General features: G+C 41.2%; 1 protein-coding gene across 1 annotated transcript in view; it reads left to right on the top strand.

Annotated features, from left to right (window-relative positions):
• Positions 1 to 17,476, top strand: part of zdhhc8b (zinc finger DHHC-type palmitoyltransferase 8b) — a 58,891-nt gene that overhangs the window by 32,358 nt on the left and 9,057 nt on the right. Inside the window, exon 2 of the mRNA XM_062417298.1 lies at positions 16,884 to 17,005. Coding sequence (XP_062273282.1) covers positions 16,884 to 17,005 — 122 coding nt within the window. The remainder of the gene's footprint in view (positions 1 to 16,883; positions 17,006 to 17,476) is intronic.

Raw genomic sequence — 17,476 nt, 5'->3', positions numbered from 1 at the left:
TCAAGAAGTGGATTTTTTGACTTCATGTACCACAAAGCAACGTTCATAGGAATTTATGGGGCCCTGCCTCAAGTTTTCTTTATAGATCCATGAGTTGTACTGGTTCCAGAAAAAAACTGGTTGTAATTTTTCAAAAGAAGTTGGTTTCTCAATATCTCATCTAACTTCTTCTATTGTGGTTTGCTAGGGATTTTGAGCTGCCAGCTTATCAACCATGGTGGCTTCCCTCACCTCAGAACTATCCAGGCCTCCTCCCCTTTGGCCAATTTAGGATTTCCTGGTTTCCGTATTATCTAGAAGAGATGACAGCAAATGGAAAAAACCCCTATCCGGCCTTCAAAAGACTTCCTTTAGAAATAAGATGAAAGGATGCACATGTGCACTCAGCCATACGTCTAGGTGGTTTTTCTATGTGGCTGCCGGGACGGATTTCATTAGTACATTACAGTACATATAACATGTGGATATATAGACCACCTCAGAAAGTGGCTTTAGTGAGTGCATCTGCAGTGCATTTTGGATGCACCTACACCTGTATTCAGAGTTGCCCGCTTGTGATTCAATCACATAAAGTTCTTTGTTTCAGCTTGTCACCAAAGGAGGTTTTGACACACATTGAAATACAATCAATAAAATGCTGCTGGAACAACAGTTATTTCTAAACGTGATTTTTAGCCCCTTTTTCCAACTAATTAAGTCTGGTTTTAACCTAGATTTTCACCAACAGCCTACTTAGAAGGCCTAAGAATGAATTCTTCCACAGCATATTGAATGGATTTTGACTGTATCTTTAACTATCCAGCTCTAATTGTTTTCAGAGTATTGGCTAGCCCCACCCAGCATACTCAAGGGGATTTTTTGGCTGGCTTCAAACAGACTAAATCACATATGACTCTACTCCACCTATAATTGGGTCAGCATGTGTATTTATAGACAGAATCTGTCTCTCCAAACACAAAACAGAGCTACTTGCACTAAACGCTCTGAATGGTCCTCTAACTAAACACTGGCTATTATCAGTTTCCCTCATTAGAGTCCTGCGTAACGACCACTGAGAGCATCACTAGAATACAACACTGGGATGGTGGATCTGTGTGTCCAGTGCTCATGCCTAAGATTTTATAAAACTGCTAGAAAGTAAACAAAAGAATGTATCGTCAGTTTGTTACTCTGCTTAGCAGTGGGCTCACAAATACATCTTTATCCCTCTCATCCTCTCCTGAGCTGTACTCTCAGAGAAAGTGATACGGTGAAAGAGAAAAATACATTTATCTCAATAAAAGCAATCAGTCTTCATTCCAGCATGTTACCAACTCCCCACTCCCCATCACTGCATCCTCCAGGCTTTCAGCAGAAGACAAGCTCAGGAATCACTTAACAATTCAGTAATGAAATCCCACACCCTTAATATGAATATGTTGTTATTGTAAAAGCCTCACAGAGCAGCTCTGGAGTCCCCTTTATTGAATCAGTGATGACCTGACATCAGCGTTTATCCCTGCATATGGCTCCAGCTAGGCTCCTGCTGCTCTGATTCTTCTGCTCTTGCCTGCCGCGGCTGCATGAGGAAAGACCTCAACAGCCCCCTAAGCGGATCAGACCTTACATATTGCTCCACAATTTCATTAAGGGTCACAATTCGTAGCGCTGTCAGCGCCATAATAAACTCCCCAGTGCAGCCAGAGCAGATGGCGCGACCCGAGTGTCAGGGGAGAGGCATCCGGAGGAATCCCCTTAATAAGGGAAGTAGGCCAGCAGCAGGCGCTTTGGAATATAACTCCTGACTTTTCATATGATTTTCACAAGGTCTTTTTGTGTGTGAGTAAAGCCACATGAAACTGTAAATCTTGGTTCGGTTTTATGGGGCATCAGAGAGCTAAGATGTTTCATTTTTCTTGGTCAAACTGGTACAAATCATTTTCAATCAACAATAACAAAGCTTATATCGAAGCAAACAAGTTCTTGTAAAATATCTTGACTCTTTGTGAATTCAAACTAATCTTTGAGTATCCTTAAAGCTGCTCTAATCAGTCTTTTCTTTTTTTAAATCAACAATGTTGTGTACTATTGTGCAATGTGAAAACAGTTTTATGGGAGTGTGAAGTTTCCCTCAGCTCTATGGAGTGATTTAACATCTTTCAGCTCTTTGTTTTGGTTTTACAGACCTCAACATGGCTAAGAGGAGAAAACCCTCCAAAAACCAACTTGATAAAAATGCTAAGTTAGCAGCTAATGAGCCGATATTCCCCTCAGCAGTTGGTGGATACTGTAAAAGCACTAAAAAGAGAGTTTATATTGGACTTATTTTATTATTTGTTTGGTGGGCAGAAATGCAACAAATTAATGCTAATAACTCCGTGTTTCCCTTATGAATAGGCAACATTTCGCTAACATGTTAGCTATATAACCTATTTAACACTACTGTGCTCTACAGTTAGCATTGAGTCCATTAGAATATTTCCACTTGTATTTCTTTGCATTTTTTTTTCCCTCTCTCTGTCAGAATGTGTCCACAATTTGGCACCAAGCACATCCTCCCAAATGTACCCCGCCACCTATAAATGGAGTCATTCTTTGATATACAGTTCCTGCTTTCTTTATACAGTTGCTTGCCACCTCTGTGCCACCATTTATAATGACACAGGGCACATTTTTAGCCCAAGCTGCTGTCACTGCTATCCATCCCTCTAATGTTTCAGTCAGCAGGTTTATAAATGGTCATTTGGAAAGAATGGATGCTCAATTGAGTCCTCTGCAATACTCTTTATTTTGGGTGATGGAGCCTGGACGCCGTAACTCTCCCTGCGAAGGTTTAGTGCCTATATTTACATCTATCTGTTGGCTACTACTTTGCCAACTAAGCAAAGCCTTACCGGGTAGTGGTAAGTGAATCAGCACTTGATTTGAAAGAACATATTAATGGTTTCCATAAAATGCTAACACTGCTGTTATATCAATTATGCAAGTTCTCAGCATTGCTGTGAATGTGCGCAGTCATGTATGTACTGTCATGCCATTCTGTGCTGTAACCTACTAGTATGCCAGAGCTACAGAGCCTGCATTGAAGACAGGTCAGCCCAATTTACTGACCCTCCCACCCTCTGTCTGTCCCTCTCTTTGTTCCTAAGTTCCCAGAGAACACTGGTGGGATTCTGCCCAGTGCTGTCAGCCTCTGTCACTAAAAGGAATCATTGTCTTGTCTTATTGCGGCTCAGGAAATCAATGGGACTCTTTGTTTCCTCTGCAGCATGTAGGACATGGAGCCCCAAACTGACGTGTCATGATAGCAGCCTCTTGAGTTTAGACTCAGCAGATCATATTTGTGAGTCTTCTGTGCTTTTAGAAGGGTGGCAGAAGCACCAGCAGATAGTCACATTTCAGCTCAGTCCCTGCAGCAACACAAACAGAGAGGAACAGGAAACTATAATATCACAGAGCTACCATACTCCATCTCCTTTGAGGGTTTACATGCTGCTTTTCTTCTCTTTAAACCTCTGTGAATGTACAGTATGTGTGCCTGCTCCCCGATGTGCAAGCCTGCTCATCCGTATGTAGTGTACAGATGTGTGCATCTACGCCTGTGTTTGTAAAAGTGTGTGTGGATGTTCATAGACTCAAGCTTTGTGTGTTAATTCATTTGCATGTTGTGTATGTGGGTGTGTGTGAAGGCACAGCCTCCCTCCAGTCCTCCAGCTGATCTAGATCACCTCCCCTGCTAGATAAAAAAAATCTCTGTTTGACAATATACAATTAAGATTCTTGCAGATGTGAAGGGGCCACTGATGAGTTACTTCAGCAGGAGGGAAAAGAGAGGGGTGGAAGGCGTGGAGACAGAGATGAAGGAGAGGAATGGAGGAAGAGGTGGTGGAGGAGGGGAGCTCTTCAGGGAGGTTTAGTGAAAGCACCTGCCTCAGCTCCAGGGCTCATGATGGATGAAGAGGAACAACTGAGGAAGGGAAAAGGGGAGGGGGACGGAGCAGGTTTGAGCTTGAAATGAAGGACATTTTGTCCTCCTGTAATTTCTTTTACTTCAGCCTGTTTGGCACACACATCAATGCAGTGCAGACACAAAGACACTGAGGACGTTAATTCATGTTAAATCCACGCAAATCAGGAAATCTCAAGAAAGATGGATTTGATGTATTTATTTATTTATTTAGCCCTCAAAGGCTCCCTCAAGATTAATCTATTCTAATTTAATCAAATTCTCCTGTTTAAAGCGATGGAAGATCTGTTATGAGTCAATTAACATTTTCAGTGGCGTGACTTAAACATTGTATTTCGACATCAATAAATCATCACCACATTCATTTTGACACATATACTTAGCCTACTGCAAAGAAACAACCAGATTGGCAGCCTGTGCTGAGTCTTAAATGGATTTCACACTGTATGCCAACTGGCTTGGTGTGCTGGGAAATTTGCTGAATTGCTCAATAGCACAAATGTTCATTAATGTTACAAAAAAGGGTAAGGAGCCATGTCTGAATGACAGGGGAGTGAGGCGGGGCTCACTCCCCCAAAAGAGACCTGAGCTCCACTCAAAACAACATGTTTGTTTCTACTGCTGCAATTTTTTAACCCTCAATAACAGCTCCTGCATATGACATGACTGGTTTGAATGCTTAAGGGTGTCTTTGTAGCCGTAGGCTGCTTTCATGTATTGTTTTGCAGATTTGATGTCAGATAAATCAGTGGCTCACAGCGACTGTTCTACATACCTTGTAGTAGTCCATTCAGTGTTGGCTACAGATCTGCTTAGATGTTAAACTTGATAATATCACAGAGATTCCAACTTTGAAGTGTTTTGAGGCTAAGAGCACCTTTGCAGTGAATACACACATGCACTGTCGCACTAACTATAGCTATTTTCCACCTACAATGGTGGGCATCAGATCAAGCCTCCCAGGGAAGCACATCTGGACATCAGCGGTGGGAGAGTGAGTCCGGTCCCAGGCTAAGTGTGTTATAATAAACCCAGGCATGTGGGCTGCTGTGGAGGCTGGGTTATTATGGAGCCCACTGCCACGCCACAGAAACCTCCCCTCATAGTCCAAGACCAAGCACCACACATGGGACACGTGCACCATAAATGAAAATATATATATATATATAAATATAAATATACACATATAAATCTCTACTCTATTTGGAGTAGATCCTGTGAACCAGCTCCCTGAACAAAGGCTTCTTGTCTCTTTTATTTAAAGATCATATTTTAAGCAGCTACCTTACACAGTGAGACATTTCCACAGCATTTTTAAGCTCTGACGCGAATAGAAAATATACGAAGAGATGTCCCTTTCTGTTTCAATCTTAATATGACATTTGTAAATTCAGGAAATTGTTTGTCAATGTTGCGGTGTAGCACTTGCTCCATCCCTCACAGTTCACCATGGTATTTTGCACAAAGTATATATTCAATATGACTGTGGATTCAATCTCTTTCCACATCTGTCAGCACCTGTATTGAATTGGAAAATACAACATTATGAGCTGCATATGTACAATCACTTAGGATTAAGAATTTCATATTCCAACTCTGGCTCTGAATATTCCATCATTTTGTCTTTAGGGAAAGTCCAATAATGACTTTTTACCATGATGTCAATGCTTTTAGAGGTGAGCACAAGGCCAAATCACTCGAAATGAAATAGCATGAGGTGTTAAGCCTGGAAACTGGGTTTGACTATGCACATGTTGGAGCTGAAGGAAGGGTATTTCATTTCTAGTCAGTGCAGGGATATGTGAGAAGTGTTATGATCTAACTATTAACTCGGTGTATAGAAAAAGGAACTTGACTTTTTTTATATGTTTTAACACTACCCCTCCTAGTGCTTATGAAATCTCCTCCGTGGTTAATTTAAAATGCAAGGTACTAGGTGAGCCGAGTGACAAACTTGAGAGTCGATACATTCGTATTCTACTTGAGACATGACATGACGCAAAACAGGAGGGAGGGAGTGTTATGAATTTACAATGCCATAAAGCTGTTCTATTTGTTGAGCATCTTGAATATCAATGCCAAAGCTGTCAGAGAGCTGCTCTGTTTCTGGTGTCTCTGCTGGATTCAGGGTTTGGTCAGTCTGTCTTGTACAGCCTCAGTGACCTCTGTGTTCTGGGTGAGGTCCTGCTCTGGGACTGTAACTGATTCTGCCAGTTGTATGAATGACTCACTCACAGCAGTGAGGCTTCTGTCACCTTTGGTGGGTGGTTTTAAACATCAGCTAACATAAACCAATGCTGGAAGGCACACAGTAGAGATACAACAATATCGATACTGATTGGTATGGTACTGACTCAAATAGCTGGATTAGGTATCAGTGACAATGACAATTTGGTACAGAATACCATTGTTTTAATAAATAACAAGTCAGTACACTTATGGCTATGCATGTATTTGTTTTACAAGGTTAGGAAAGCAATGTTTAAGTCAAATCTGATGTTGCCTTGTACACAAAAGAATGATCCCAGTGGGTAAAGAGAGGGATATAACATGAAACAAAGATCTACAGCTGGACATTGAATGGTTGAGCCTGATATTTAGGGCCTCTAAATATGGCTTCAAGGGGTCTGCTACATCACCTGAAAGCAACCTTATACTTTACAGTAGCCGAAAAAAACAGGCTATAATATCACTTTTTCATTCCAAAAACCTTCACTATCTTTTGGTATTTGACTGAAGCTTTGGCTGTACGGAGGAAAATTTGCAGGCATCCTTGTTTTATTACCAGACAAGGTTTATGCCATCCATCTCTGCCAACCTCTGTACCAGCCGGAGCCTGTGTGTGTGTACATTAAACTGATTGATGAACAGTTCATTAGGCTGATGGGCTCTGCAGGAGCAGACAAGCACCCAGCGACGAGAAGTGGATTTAAAATACAACCAGAATTTGCTATGGCTTGACTCCGCCTGTGTCAGCGGGTTTACCGTGACTCTGCAGACTTTATAATAGATTTTGTATAATCAGGACCATTTACTAAAATGTAAAGATACATTATTCTTGATATTAGTCACAGAACAGGAAAAAAAGACTTTACATAGTGACTGTCATAGTGTAGCACAGTTTATAGGTTATGTATGTCAGCTATCTGATTAAGTGTCAGTTCATTATAAGCAGATGGGACATGCTTGAGTTGTCAAAATTACGCTGTTTGCCCATCCCATTTAATCAGTGTTGTTTTGCAAAGGTGGGGGATTATTGTACTGTAAATATCACCAGGACCAGAAGGCATGGCAAGCAGCTGATCCACTAACTGCCAACGCTGCCCACAGAGCAGCACATGACTGTACACTGCATGGTGTGCATGTTGTGCATAGTGTGCATGTGTTTATCTACAGACGCTTAACATACCATATATTTTTTGACAGCTCCATTAATATTTATCCACTGCACATCAGCTTTACGCCTCAATTACTGATATGGGTTCACCCCCCAAATCCATATTAGTCAAACCTGAGTCAGAAAGTCTTGTGCTACATGCTGCTCACTTATTTATTTTTAGGTTTAAACCTGCTGTGTGTATTTAAAATGTATCCTTGATTAAAACTCTCCAACGTCCCCACATAGTGTGTGCTGCAAACTAAGAGGGTTGCCCTGTGCTCCAGAGAGCAGCTTGTGTGCTTGTCCAGTCCAAGCTCAGCCTCAGCTTCCTGCAGGAAGTGAGAAGAGAATTGGACTGACCTCACTGGTTTGGATGGAACAGCTTGCAGATGGCGCTTGCAGATAAATAACCATAACAGTCATAATTGTGTCGCAGAGGGATGGGGTTGGGGGTTGCAACACGGAAGGGTCATTGTTCATTAAGGCATGGACATGTAGGTCAAAGATTTCACTTCTCGTTAAAAATTCTGTCAGGTCTTTGTGTTTATTGAATTTTTACATTGTGCTGCTGTGTGTGTGTGTGTTTGTGTCTCTGTCTATCTGCTGTCTTAGTTTCTGGAGTATCTCAGGTTTCATCTCAGTTTACTTCTTATGTCCTCCTCCTCTCCTCTTACTAGTACTGCTGAGTCCTCACCAGCTGAGTCTTGGTAGAAAGATTGTCAAAAAATTTAACTCAGGTTAAGGTATAAGTGCATTCTTGACCTTTGTCTTTGCACTGGAAAGATGCCTCACAAGGGAGCACATGTCAATACAACTTAATGTTTTAGGGCCTTTTCACACCAAAGTCCGAACCAAGGTTCTTTTTTTTGATACACTGTATTTGATACGATTAGTTGTGGTTTCACATAGCAGTTATGCGAGCACACTGAAGAACCTGACATGACACACCTACATCCTGTAGTCATCGCCTACATGAGCAACATCTCCCTTTACTTGATATTGACTGGTTTGTAGACAGGCCGGTGTTGGATGTCGGCATCTTGTCAATTCAGCGAGTAATCTTCTATCAAATGAATGGAATGGAATGAATGGAGAACTAGAAATATCACCTTGCAGTTGTACGCCTCCGCCAACCAGTCGAGTTGCAGTTTACATCACTGTCTGTCTAGACTCATATAGCACATGTTGTAGCCATGACAGTAGATGATGCTTCAGATATGCATGTTGCTACAAAGAAGCTAAAATGTGGACACTTCACCCACATCTTCAACCCAGCAGCACAGAAGATCTTTAATCACCTCAGTTTCAAGGTGGGCACCGAGATTGGCTCACCAATTGAGTATCTGACCAAATATGAAATACAGTCAAAATGTTCCCCTCTATTTTCAGTATAAATTGCTTCATATAAGAGACATGGTTTACACAAAGTTATAACAGGAATATACAAACAAATCTCATATTGGGACTTGATTGTCTTGTTAGGGAGCTTTCTAGAGTTTTTGTGACGCGCTAGTGCTAGCATGTCTGGCTAGTGCGTTAGCAATAAGCTCACCAACTATTGTAGTTCTCAAACGAGCCCTGAAAGTAGCACTGTGTCACCAAGAACCAAATGTTTCATTACATTTTTCTTTGCCACTTTCTGGTGTGAGTAGCTGCTAACTGCAACTGTTAAGTCATTTCCAAGATGGTAGATGCAGCAGATTTGCTTCTCAGGCCTTTACCATAAGACTTTTTTTGCATTTAAAAGCAATTATTTCTCTGTTGCATTCACTGTACAACACTTATGTCCAGCACACAATTACCTGAAAACGGGCTGCTGAAACAGACTTAACGACTCATTGAGTCATAACTCTTGAAGCCCTTGACAGTGGCCACACATGTAGGCCGCAGTGCTCGGGGTTTAGAATAAGAGCGGCTAGGAATGTGACAGGACAAGCCAACTTCTGCTGGCATTACTTTCACTCCCTACATATTAGACCGGGAACTGAGTGCGCAGTGTGAACTGTTGTCGGAAAGCAGGGGCGTTCAGTTACACCGAATCCACCCACTCATCCACCCACTAAAGCCAATCTCTAGATTAGGTTTCACACGGATGCATATTTCTGACTGTGAGCTTAACATTCTCACACACACACACACACACACACACACACGGAGGCAACAGTTGCACGTTGGCAGAGTGACTGCACTCGCTACTGTGGTCTAAATACCCACAGATATTTACTATACTTGTCTAGTTAAGCCTCCGAGTCTTCAGCCCCATAAGCCTCATTTATTCCTACTGACCCGTGGTACTGTACTGGTTTCCAGTTTCCCACAGGGAGCCTAGAAGACAGGCAGCACATGTGTCCTCTCGATTCGGGGAGATTATGCTACACACCAGCCAACACAACACACTGTGGTTGTGAAAGCAAGCACATGGGTGTGTTTGTTGTGCCAGTTTGGTGACACATGTCAATGCAAACTGTATTCATCAGGAAAACTCAGTAAGCTTAGTTTTATTGCATTATGAGAACAGACGTTATTTATTTGTTCAAGGTTTAATAGTATGTTAGGATATTTCAGTTGTGTGTCATTTGTGCTTTCATAGATTCCTCTAATGGGGGAACTGGATGTCGAGATTATAATGGTGTGTGTGTGTGTGTGTGAGAGAGAGAGAGAGAGAGGGAGAGAGAAAGAGAGTAACACTACACAGACACTGAGTAGGAGGATGAAGGAAAGAAAGGTGACTCTATCCTCCTTCCCTTGAGAGTCTACACACTAATTCATTATTCTCTCATATGGAAATATTAGTTTTTATCACCAAGTGAGATTTTTACCATTTGAGAAATACTTTTACCCACATTAAGAGGGAACTCAGCAGGGAAAATGAATGAAGTATTGTTATTGTAAACCCTTTGCATAGAATAACAGTCAAATCATATCTCTCACTGAAAATGGACATGACTGCCATGTAATAAACCTTGACTATTAAACTCAAAGGTATATTATCTATCAACTGTATATTTAGCATTGGAAATACCCTAATTCGTTTAAACATGAGCCTCATAGGTACGGTGCCAAGCAGCGTTTGTAATAGTATCACTGTGCTTATTTATAGTGTGATGTAATTTAGTGTGGTAAGCTGTTTAAACTACATTTGCGGCTGAGGGAAATAGAAATGTTTTTCCTTCATGGGACAGCTTTCCTGTTTCAGCAGACAACGGAAATGAGGTTATGAATATGTAAATTTGAAAGGGCAGCATGTGGGGGCAAAGCATTTTATTTCATTCCAAATGGACTTCTTACGCAATTACAAAAATGCAAATGACATGTAGCTCTGAGCTAGCTGAAATGCAGATGGAATACAGTATGCCCTGCAGTTGCACAGGTTCCTCCTCTGTTCTGTAGTCTTACAGTGAAGTAAGTGAACCGTTCCCCGAGGCGGTCTCCTCTTCAGTAAACAGAGCTGAAGTGGGATGTGATACTCTGTGTTCCCACTATCTCTACAAATTGTAATTACTTGCACATATTTATGCATAATAAACATTTTAAAATATAAACAAACGAGTGTTTTTGCCCATAATGCCGGAGGCATCTGTAACTGCGTGTGACTGGTCACTGTTGATATTAATTAACACTGAAACAATTGGTAAATTAATTGATTAGTAATATAGAATTAATTGGTGTGAATTTGGATAAACATTGAATCATTTAATTCATTTTTGAAGCAAAAATGTCAAACATGGTCTGGTTCCATCTCTCAAACTGAATGAAGAAAATAATTAACCCTTAAAATAAATAAATGAATAACTCAAGGCTAGAGGAACTGCAGAGTTTCATGATACCCAGTCATTCAGTGCAGCTCTGCTTCTCTCCCGCCCCACATCGAACTGCTCTGCTCCATGCCTCCAGCAAACATCACTGCTGTCTCCACTGACAACAGGCCTGCTGCTATGTGTGTGTTTGTGCATGGAATACTAAATGCTGTGTGTGTGCATGTAGAGCCTGAGGGATGTGAAGTATTTGAAGAGTGGGGATGAATCTTGAAATAACCCCAACAGTGTTTCAGCCGGTGTGGGGTCGTCCATAGTGAAGATTTACTATTAATCACGGGCCTAGTCAGACAAATGTGTAAAGATTTGTTGATTATGGCATGCAGATCAGAGCTGAAATCTTATAACTGAGCCCTCCCCCTCATTTCCTTATACAATTCTCCTTTTTTTAATGGAAGAAAATCCACTTTCTGTGAAATGACACCAGTCATACTGGAGCGCTGATCTCAGCAGGCAGTCAGCAGGAGAGCAGGCCTCCCATGTGTGTCCCACTGGGTTCAGCCTTAATGAGCTAATCGATGGCATGGCGTCCTCACCATGTGCTGAACACATTACTGTAAGTGTTCCCAGTGGATCGGCAGCTTAGTGTAGTGTTACAGCTGTCATTCATGCTCGAAAGCACCGCTGTCTGACATGGCTTTATCTCTGATCCCGATAATATGTGATATCTTCTTCCAGTATTTAATATTGTGAACTCTGAACAATATAAATACCAGGAGCATGTGTAACACCAATTGAAATGTATATATGTTATTGGTCAAACTGCATCATATAACTTGCCAGCAGTGGATTCATGAATTCAATATTTCATAGACCTCAGCTCACTGAACAGTCCATCATAATTCAACAACTGAATAAAATAGACACATGTTAGTCGTTCTCCCTTAATTCACAAAAACTTGCATCTGGAAATGTCTTCCTGCTTGTTGGACTAAGTCATAGTAGTCTAAGTGAAGTGCCACCCGGCGGTGTCAGTGCTAAAAGCTCCCTGGATTGACTCAGTTTTCTCTTTGATGGTTGTTCAGACTCTAAGATAAGAACAACTTCAAAGGCAGGGTTGCTTTTTCTGTTCCCATCCAAAGACAGGCAAATGAAGGACTGGCAGATTTGAGTAGTCAAATAGCTTTGGGAGGTGATGTGTGTAGTGAGTATGTACATGTGACTTTTTAATGGCAGACGTGATGGATTATTGCAGCCCAAAAAAACAATCTTCACAACCTTAAAAAGCTTTAAATTATTCATCAGGCACCTAATTACTTAAAAAACCCTCCCTCTATAGGCAATAGGATTAGGGGGTTGGTTTCCACTCAGATTTGGTTTAATCAACAGACTCAAGCCTGTGTTTTTTCAGAGTAGCAATTGAGTTGTGTCCAGGCTTCTTTTTTGGAAAGACAGCTGGATCATCATCACCAGGAAGCCAGGGTGTTTTCTCTAATCTTAATACCCGACAACAAGCACCCCTACTGCTGCAGTGACTGTGAAAGCTATCAGATACTCACGGCTGGGTCATTCAGTCCCTTGGCTGGGCTGGACGAGGCTTTTAGTGTGTGTGTGTGTGTGTGTGTGTGTGTGTGTGTGTGTGTGTGTGTGTGTGTGTGTGTGTGTGTGTGTGTGTGTGTGTGTGTGTGTGTGTGTGTGTGTGTGTGTGTGTGTGTGTGTGTGTGTGTGTGTGCGTTATGTATTATATGATGTCACGATGTCTCTGGGAGGGTATCAGATGCAGCATTGCTGTTGTCCACAGGCGAGACCAGTAGAGCAAGAGTAAAAAGATACAGTGGGGGAAAACTCGTGTCATCTAGCAATACAGAGCCAGTTAGAGCTGCAGTTTAGATGAAACTGATACTAGTTTTAGTTGATGATAATGACACTTTAAAGGGCGCTACCATGATTATTTCAAAACAGATTTATACTCCTCATTTCTGGACAAGACTTCGTGCCTCTTTTCTTTGTTGGCCACTTAGACCAGTGGAACAAACTGGAAACACATCATCAACATCACATTATCACCTCCTGATGTTGTTATGCTGAACATGTCATCTAGCAGACAGTGATTTTGAAGATCGGATGAAGTCCAGTATTCACTCTCCTTTAGCTCTGTTATGATCTACGTCAACTCCTTAATGACATATATAAATAGGAATGCTCCACTGTGTTAAACAGTGAGACTGGAGCAAGGAAAGTAAAATCAAAACAGTGAGCTGAAAGATGGTAAAACAACTACTTTTTTTTCTTCATTAAAAAAAAAAAAAAATTAGTATAAAGTTTATTATAAGTTTAATGTATTATAACTTAATTAAATCAGCTTTAAACCTTGTATCACGTATCAAAACAGAAGCGTATCGTCCCATCCTAAGGCACTTTGGATAAATGTGTCCACTGAAACACACGATTCATATTTAAAAGAGTAAAGCGGCAGAAAGAGAAAGCTGCTAATGTGCCGTATGTATTATTTGTACTGCTGGCTGTGGACAGTGTGTCTTTGCTTGTTGTCTGCTCCATATTGATCAGACTAAGGAGACGGTGTGGAGCTCTGCCAGCCTGAGGAGCATGCTGTGGATTATTCCTCTTTAATCCTTCTCTGTGCTGTTCCTCTCTGCCTCATCTCAGCCAGGAGATGAAATGTGATTTTCATTTCTTTTATTCCTCTGCATGAATGTTATCTCTACTCCACCGTCACGGCGGTGTGCTCGGGTCTGTTCAGGGGCCTGTGAGCTGGCGATTTAAATGCTGATTGGCTGGAGGGTACCCGCTTCGTTACCTCTCCAGCTCCTGTTTTCAGGCATTTTAATTACCACAGAGAATCCAGCCTTTCTTCCAGCCTCAGGACTCGAAGCTAAGACATAACCAAACCCATTACATTACTGCACTTTTGGCAGCAAAAGGCCCTCCAGTAAACTTTTTGATAAGTTGGAGGCTTTTCTGCCCCATTTAAAGTATCATGGTTACACAAGCAGTAAAAGTGGCTTGTAAACAGTGTTAATAAGCGCTCTGTGGTTATTTGTTACTCCTACACAATTAACCAATGTCTGTGTCCTTAATCAGGCTTTCTCTCAGTCACATTTTCCTCCCCCGCTGTCTGCTCCCAGGCTCCTGAAATGGTTGCTGTCAACTGCTCTCCATTTTTTCCCTTTCTCTGAAGGGCTCGACTGTATCCAACCAGGCAAAAATACATGATCCTTTGACAGGCGAATAAATTGGGATTTTGTAAAATGGTGGAGCTGCATGCTATTGCTTTTCTTTGATCAATTTTATTTATTTTTTCAAGTGTTTGTATCTTGTCTTCTTGTTGCCAAAGCAGGGATGACACAGCGCAGTACTCGCTACAGGCCTCTGTGTTAAAGGCAATTCCACTGAAATGTACTCGGAGGTTGTTATCTTGCCGAAGTAAATACATTCCATAAAATAAGCCAACGAAACTGTGTTCAGAGAATAAGTGCCACCAAAGCTTAAACTATTATTGTGTGAGACACAGATTATTCTTCACTTTTAGCTTTTGCGTGATAGAAGTGTGAAGCATATGAGATTACTATTGTTTTTTTAGCTAATAATTGAAGCAAATCTATCAGCCATTAGCATTTTTTGACCAGCATTTTGATAGTGGGTGCTAATTTTGTCCCCTGATATGATAATTAATAATGAATAGAGGTACATTGATGGCAACTCATGATTATTATTGTCTGTAGACCTTCTGTCAAGTACAAAAGTGGACTTTCCTCAAGAAAACTTCCAATCCTCTTTTTATATATCAACAAGACGCCAGTCATGCTAGCAGTGCTGAGGAGCAGCAGTGCTTTAAGCTAAATGCTAACAACAGCATGCTAACATTCTGGCAATGAAAATACTAAGCTGATGTTTAATAAGTATAATGTTTGTCCATGTTTGCCATGTTCAATTATTTATTAGTTATTCATTAAAATAAGAAAAAATTTGATGGCTCCAAGATGAAAGGTCAGGGCATTGCTTAGGATGCTAGCATGGCTAATAATCTTTCATAAGGAAAATGATGTAAGAAAAAGCTCTTGGCATTTGATTCATTATCAAGTAAGTAAATAGGTATTTCTGTCTCTAACATGCTTCTAATACATCACAGCTACGAATACTGTAACGTGAGCTACGTTTTCAAAAGATATGAATGAAAAAGTAAACCTTAAATCATATACTGCAGTGATATAGGAAGGTAGAGAAGGACCAGCACAGACTGGTTTTGTGAGAGGACACCTTATCCCCGTTAGCGCCTCTCTATTCTCTGCTAGTGACTCTCTGCAGCCTCTGCTCTGAATAATTCAACAAAGCAAAAGAGGAAAGGCGGAGCGGGAGAGCAGATGTGGATTGAAGATGATCTGGGGGCAGTGGGTAGAGGAAATTGACTATTTTACGTCAGAATAAACTGGAGAGGCATGTTTGGAGGGGTATGTGTGTGCATCTTTTATGTGTGCAAGGCAAGCGGGTGTGGGTGTAATGTGTGTTTATTTATTTAATGTTTATTTATACTGGGACAAGTATAGCATGAACCTATGCCACATACCACAACATTTATAGGCTTTTAATAGACATAAAACTCAACAGTAAAATATGAATCTGCACAAGACTCAATAATATATTAAGCACAGATTACAACACGAAACTCAACAACAAAGTACACGCCAATCAGCACAAAACACAAACAACTCCTAAACAAACATACCATAAAAGTTTCATGAAACAACGAGCACCAGATTACCCATGACTAGGACTGATCCCTCTCTAAACACTGTGTCAGTTTGAGTTTAAAATATTCCCAGTCATGGTCCATCTGAAGTTGTGTGGGTGAAATACCTTCCTCCCTCTCATTCAAGATGCTTTATTCATTCATAAATTCTCTCTCTGTGTCACTGCGACCTGCAGTGTGTCCAACCGTACGTTGGCATCAATACATCTTCATTCTGACAGTGTTTCATCCCCAGAGAGACCTAACAAACAGTTTTGCTTGAATGATGGTGCCCTAGGAAACACACGGTGTCTTGACATTTGAGTCCAGGTGATTGAGCGGGACTGTGGGTGTGCTTCAGGTGTCGCCACAGTTGAATATTTCGCAACGCTGACTGAGTTATGACTCGCAGGCAGAGGAGAAGGTCAATCTTGATGCAAAATGTTGGTGGAATTCAAAGGAGGTTCCCCGTTGATTATCCAGTGACTGACCTAAGGTTCCCGTTGAGTATGTCTGCATAATTAACCAGCACAGCAGAGAGTTAAATTAGGTGTATGTGATGCAAAATACTCCACAGGTAGGCAAGGCAGGCTTAGAGTATACCACCTATACTTTTGTGATAATACCCATTCAGCTTAGTTAACATGGTTAAATGAGCTGTAATCTGGTGTTTTATTCTTTAAAATAAAATAATTTGATGGGGCCTTTTGAGCAAAGGAGAGAGTAATAGCATTTTAGGGACCTTGATTCAAACTGGCTGCTTAATTATTTTGTATTCTGTCTGCTCTGCTCTAATTCACTCTGCAATCATGTTTCCAGTCATTATTATTGCAACGATTTCAAACCAAGACCGATAAGAATAGAATGAGAGGGCTCATTTAACAGAGTGCATTTGAATGTGATTGAACTCGGGGTGTCATGTGGTCGCTACTTAAGCACTACCAACACAAAGACGCTTATGATCAAAATGTGATGGTGTTTAAATGTGTGTGACTAAATGCCAGAGGATGGACAAGAAGAATGCTAATATTTGCGCCTTCATTTGTGTGTCTCTAGGTGCCCCTGGTTGACCAAGGTGATCTCTCCCGCTGTGCCTCTCTACAATGGCCTGGTCTTCCTCTTCGTCTTGGCCAACTTCAGCATGGCAACGTTCATGGACCCTGGTGTTTACCCCAGAGGTTTGTATGCATGTTTGTGATTGGGAGAAACAATAAATAGTAAAAAAACATATCTACCATGCAAAAATGTCAGAATCTTTCAAATTGGAGCACTTAAAGTATGTAAATATAACTAATGCTGCTTGCCATTCAGCCTTCATTTTGCCAGGCCTATTGAGTATCTCCCAACTTTTCAGTCTATCAAACAACACACAAGCTGCACTGACATATGCTTCCCAAGCAGACTAACCCTATCTGGGTCAAGCAATGAAGATTGAACCCATCCCGGGGGATGTTTGTAATGCACTTATAAATGATAAGCACCTGTCTTTAGATAGAGCTTTCTCTGCTCATAAAGAGGTAATAATCATTAGGTTGTATAAATGCAGGTTATCTGCCTCCCCAGAGGTGATACTGACCTTCTGCTGCTGTTGTTCTGCTGCTTTTTATAGGCTTCTGAAGGCTCTTTGTGCTATATGACAGAGGCAGCAG

The sequence above is a fragment of the Scomber scombrus genome, chromosome 4 (genome assembly GCF_963691925.1).
Source record: "Scomber scombrus chromosome 4, fScoSco1.1, whole genome shotgun sequence".
Taxonomy (NCBI): domain Eukaryota; kingdom Metazoa; phylum Chordata; class Actinopteri; order Scombriformes; family Scombridae; genus Scomber; species Scomber scombrus.
This window is presented reverse-complemented; position numbering and strand designations above follow the sequence as displayed.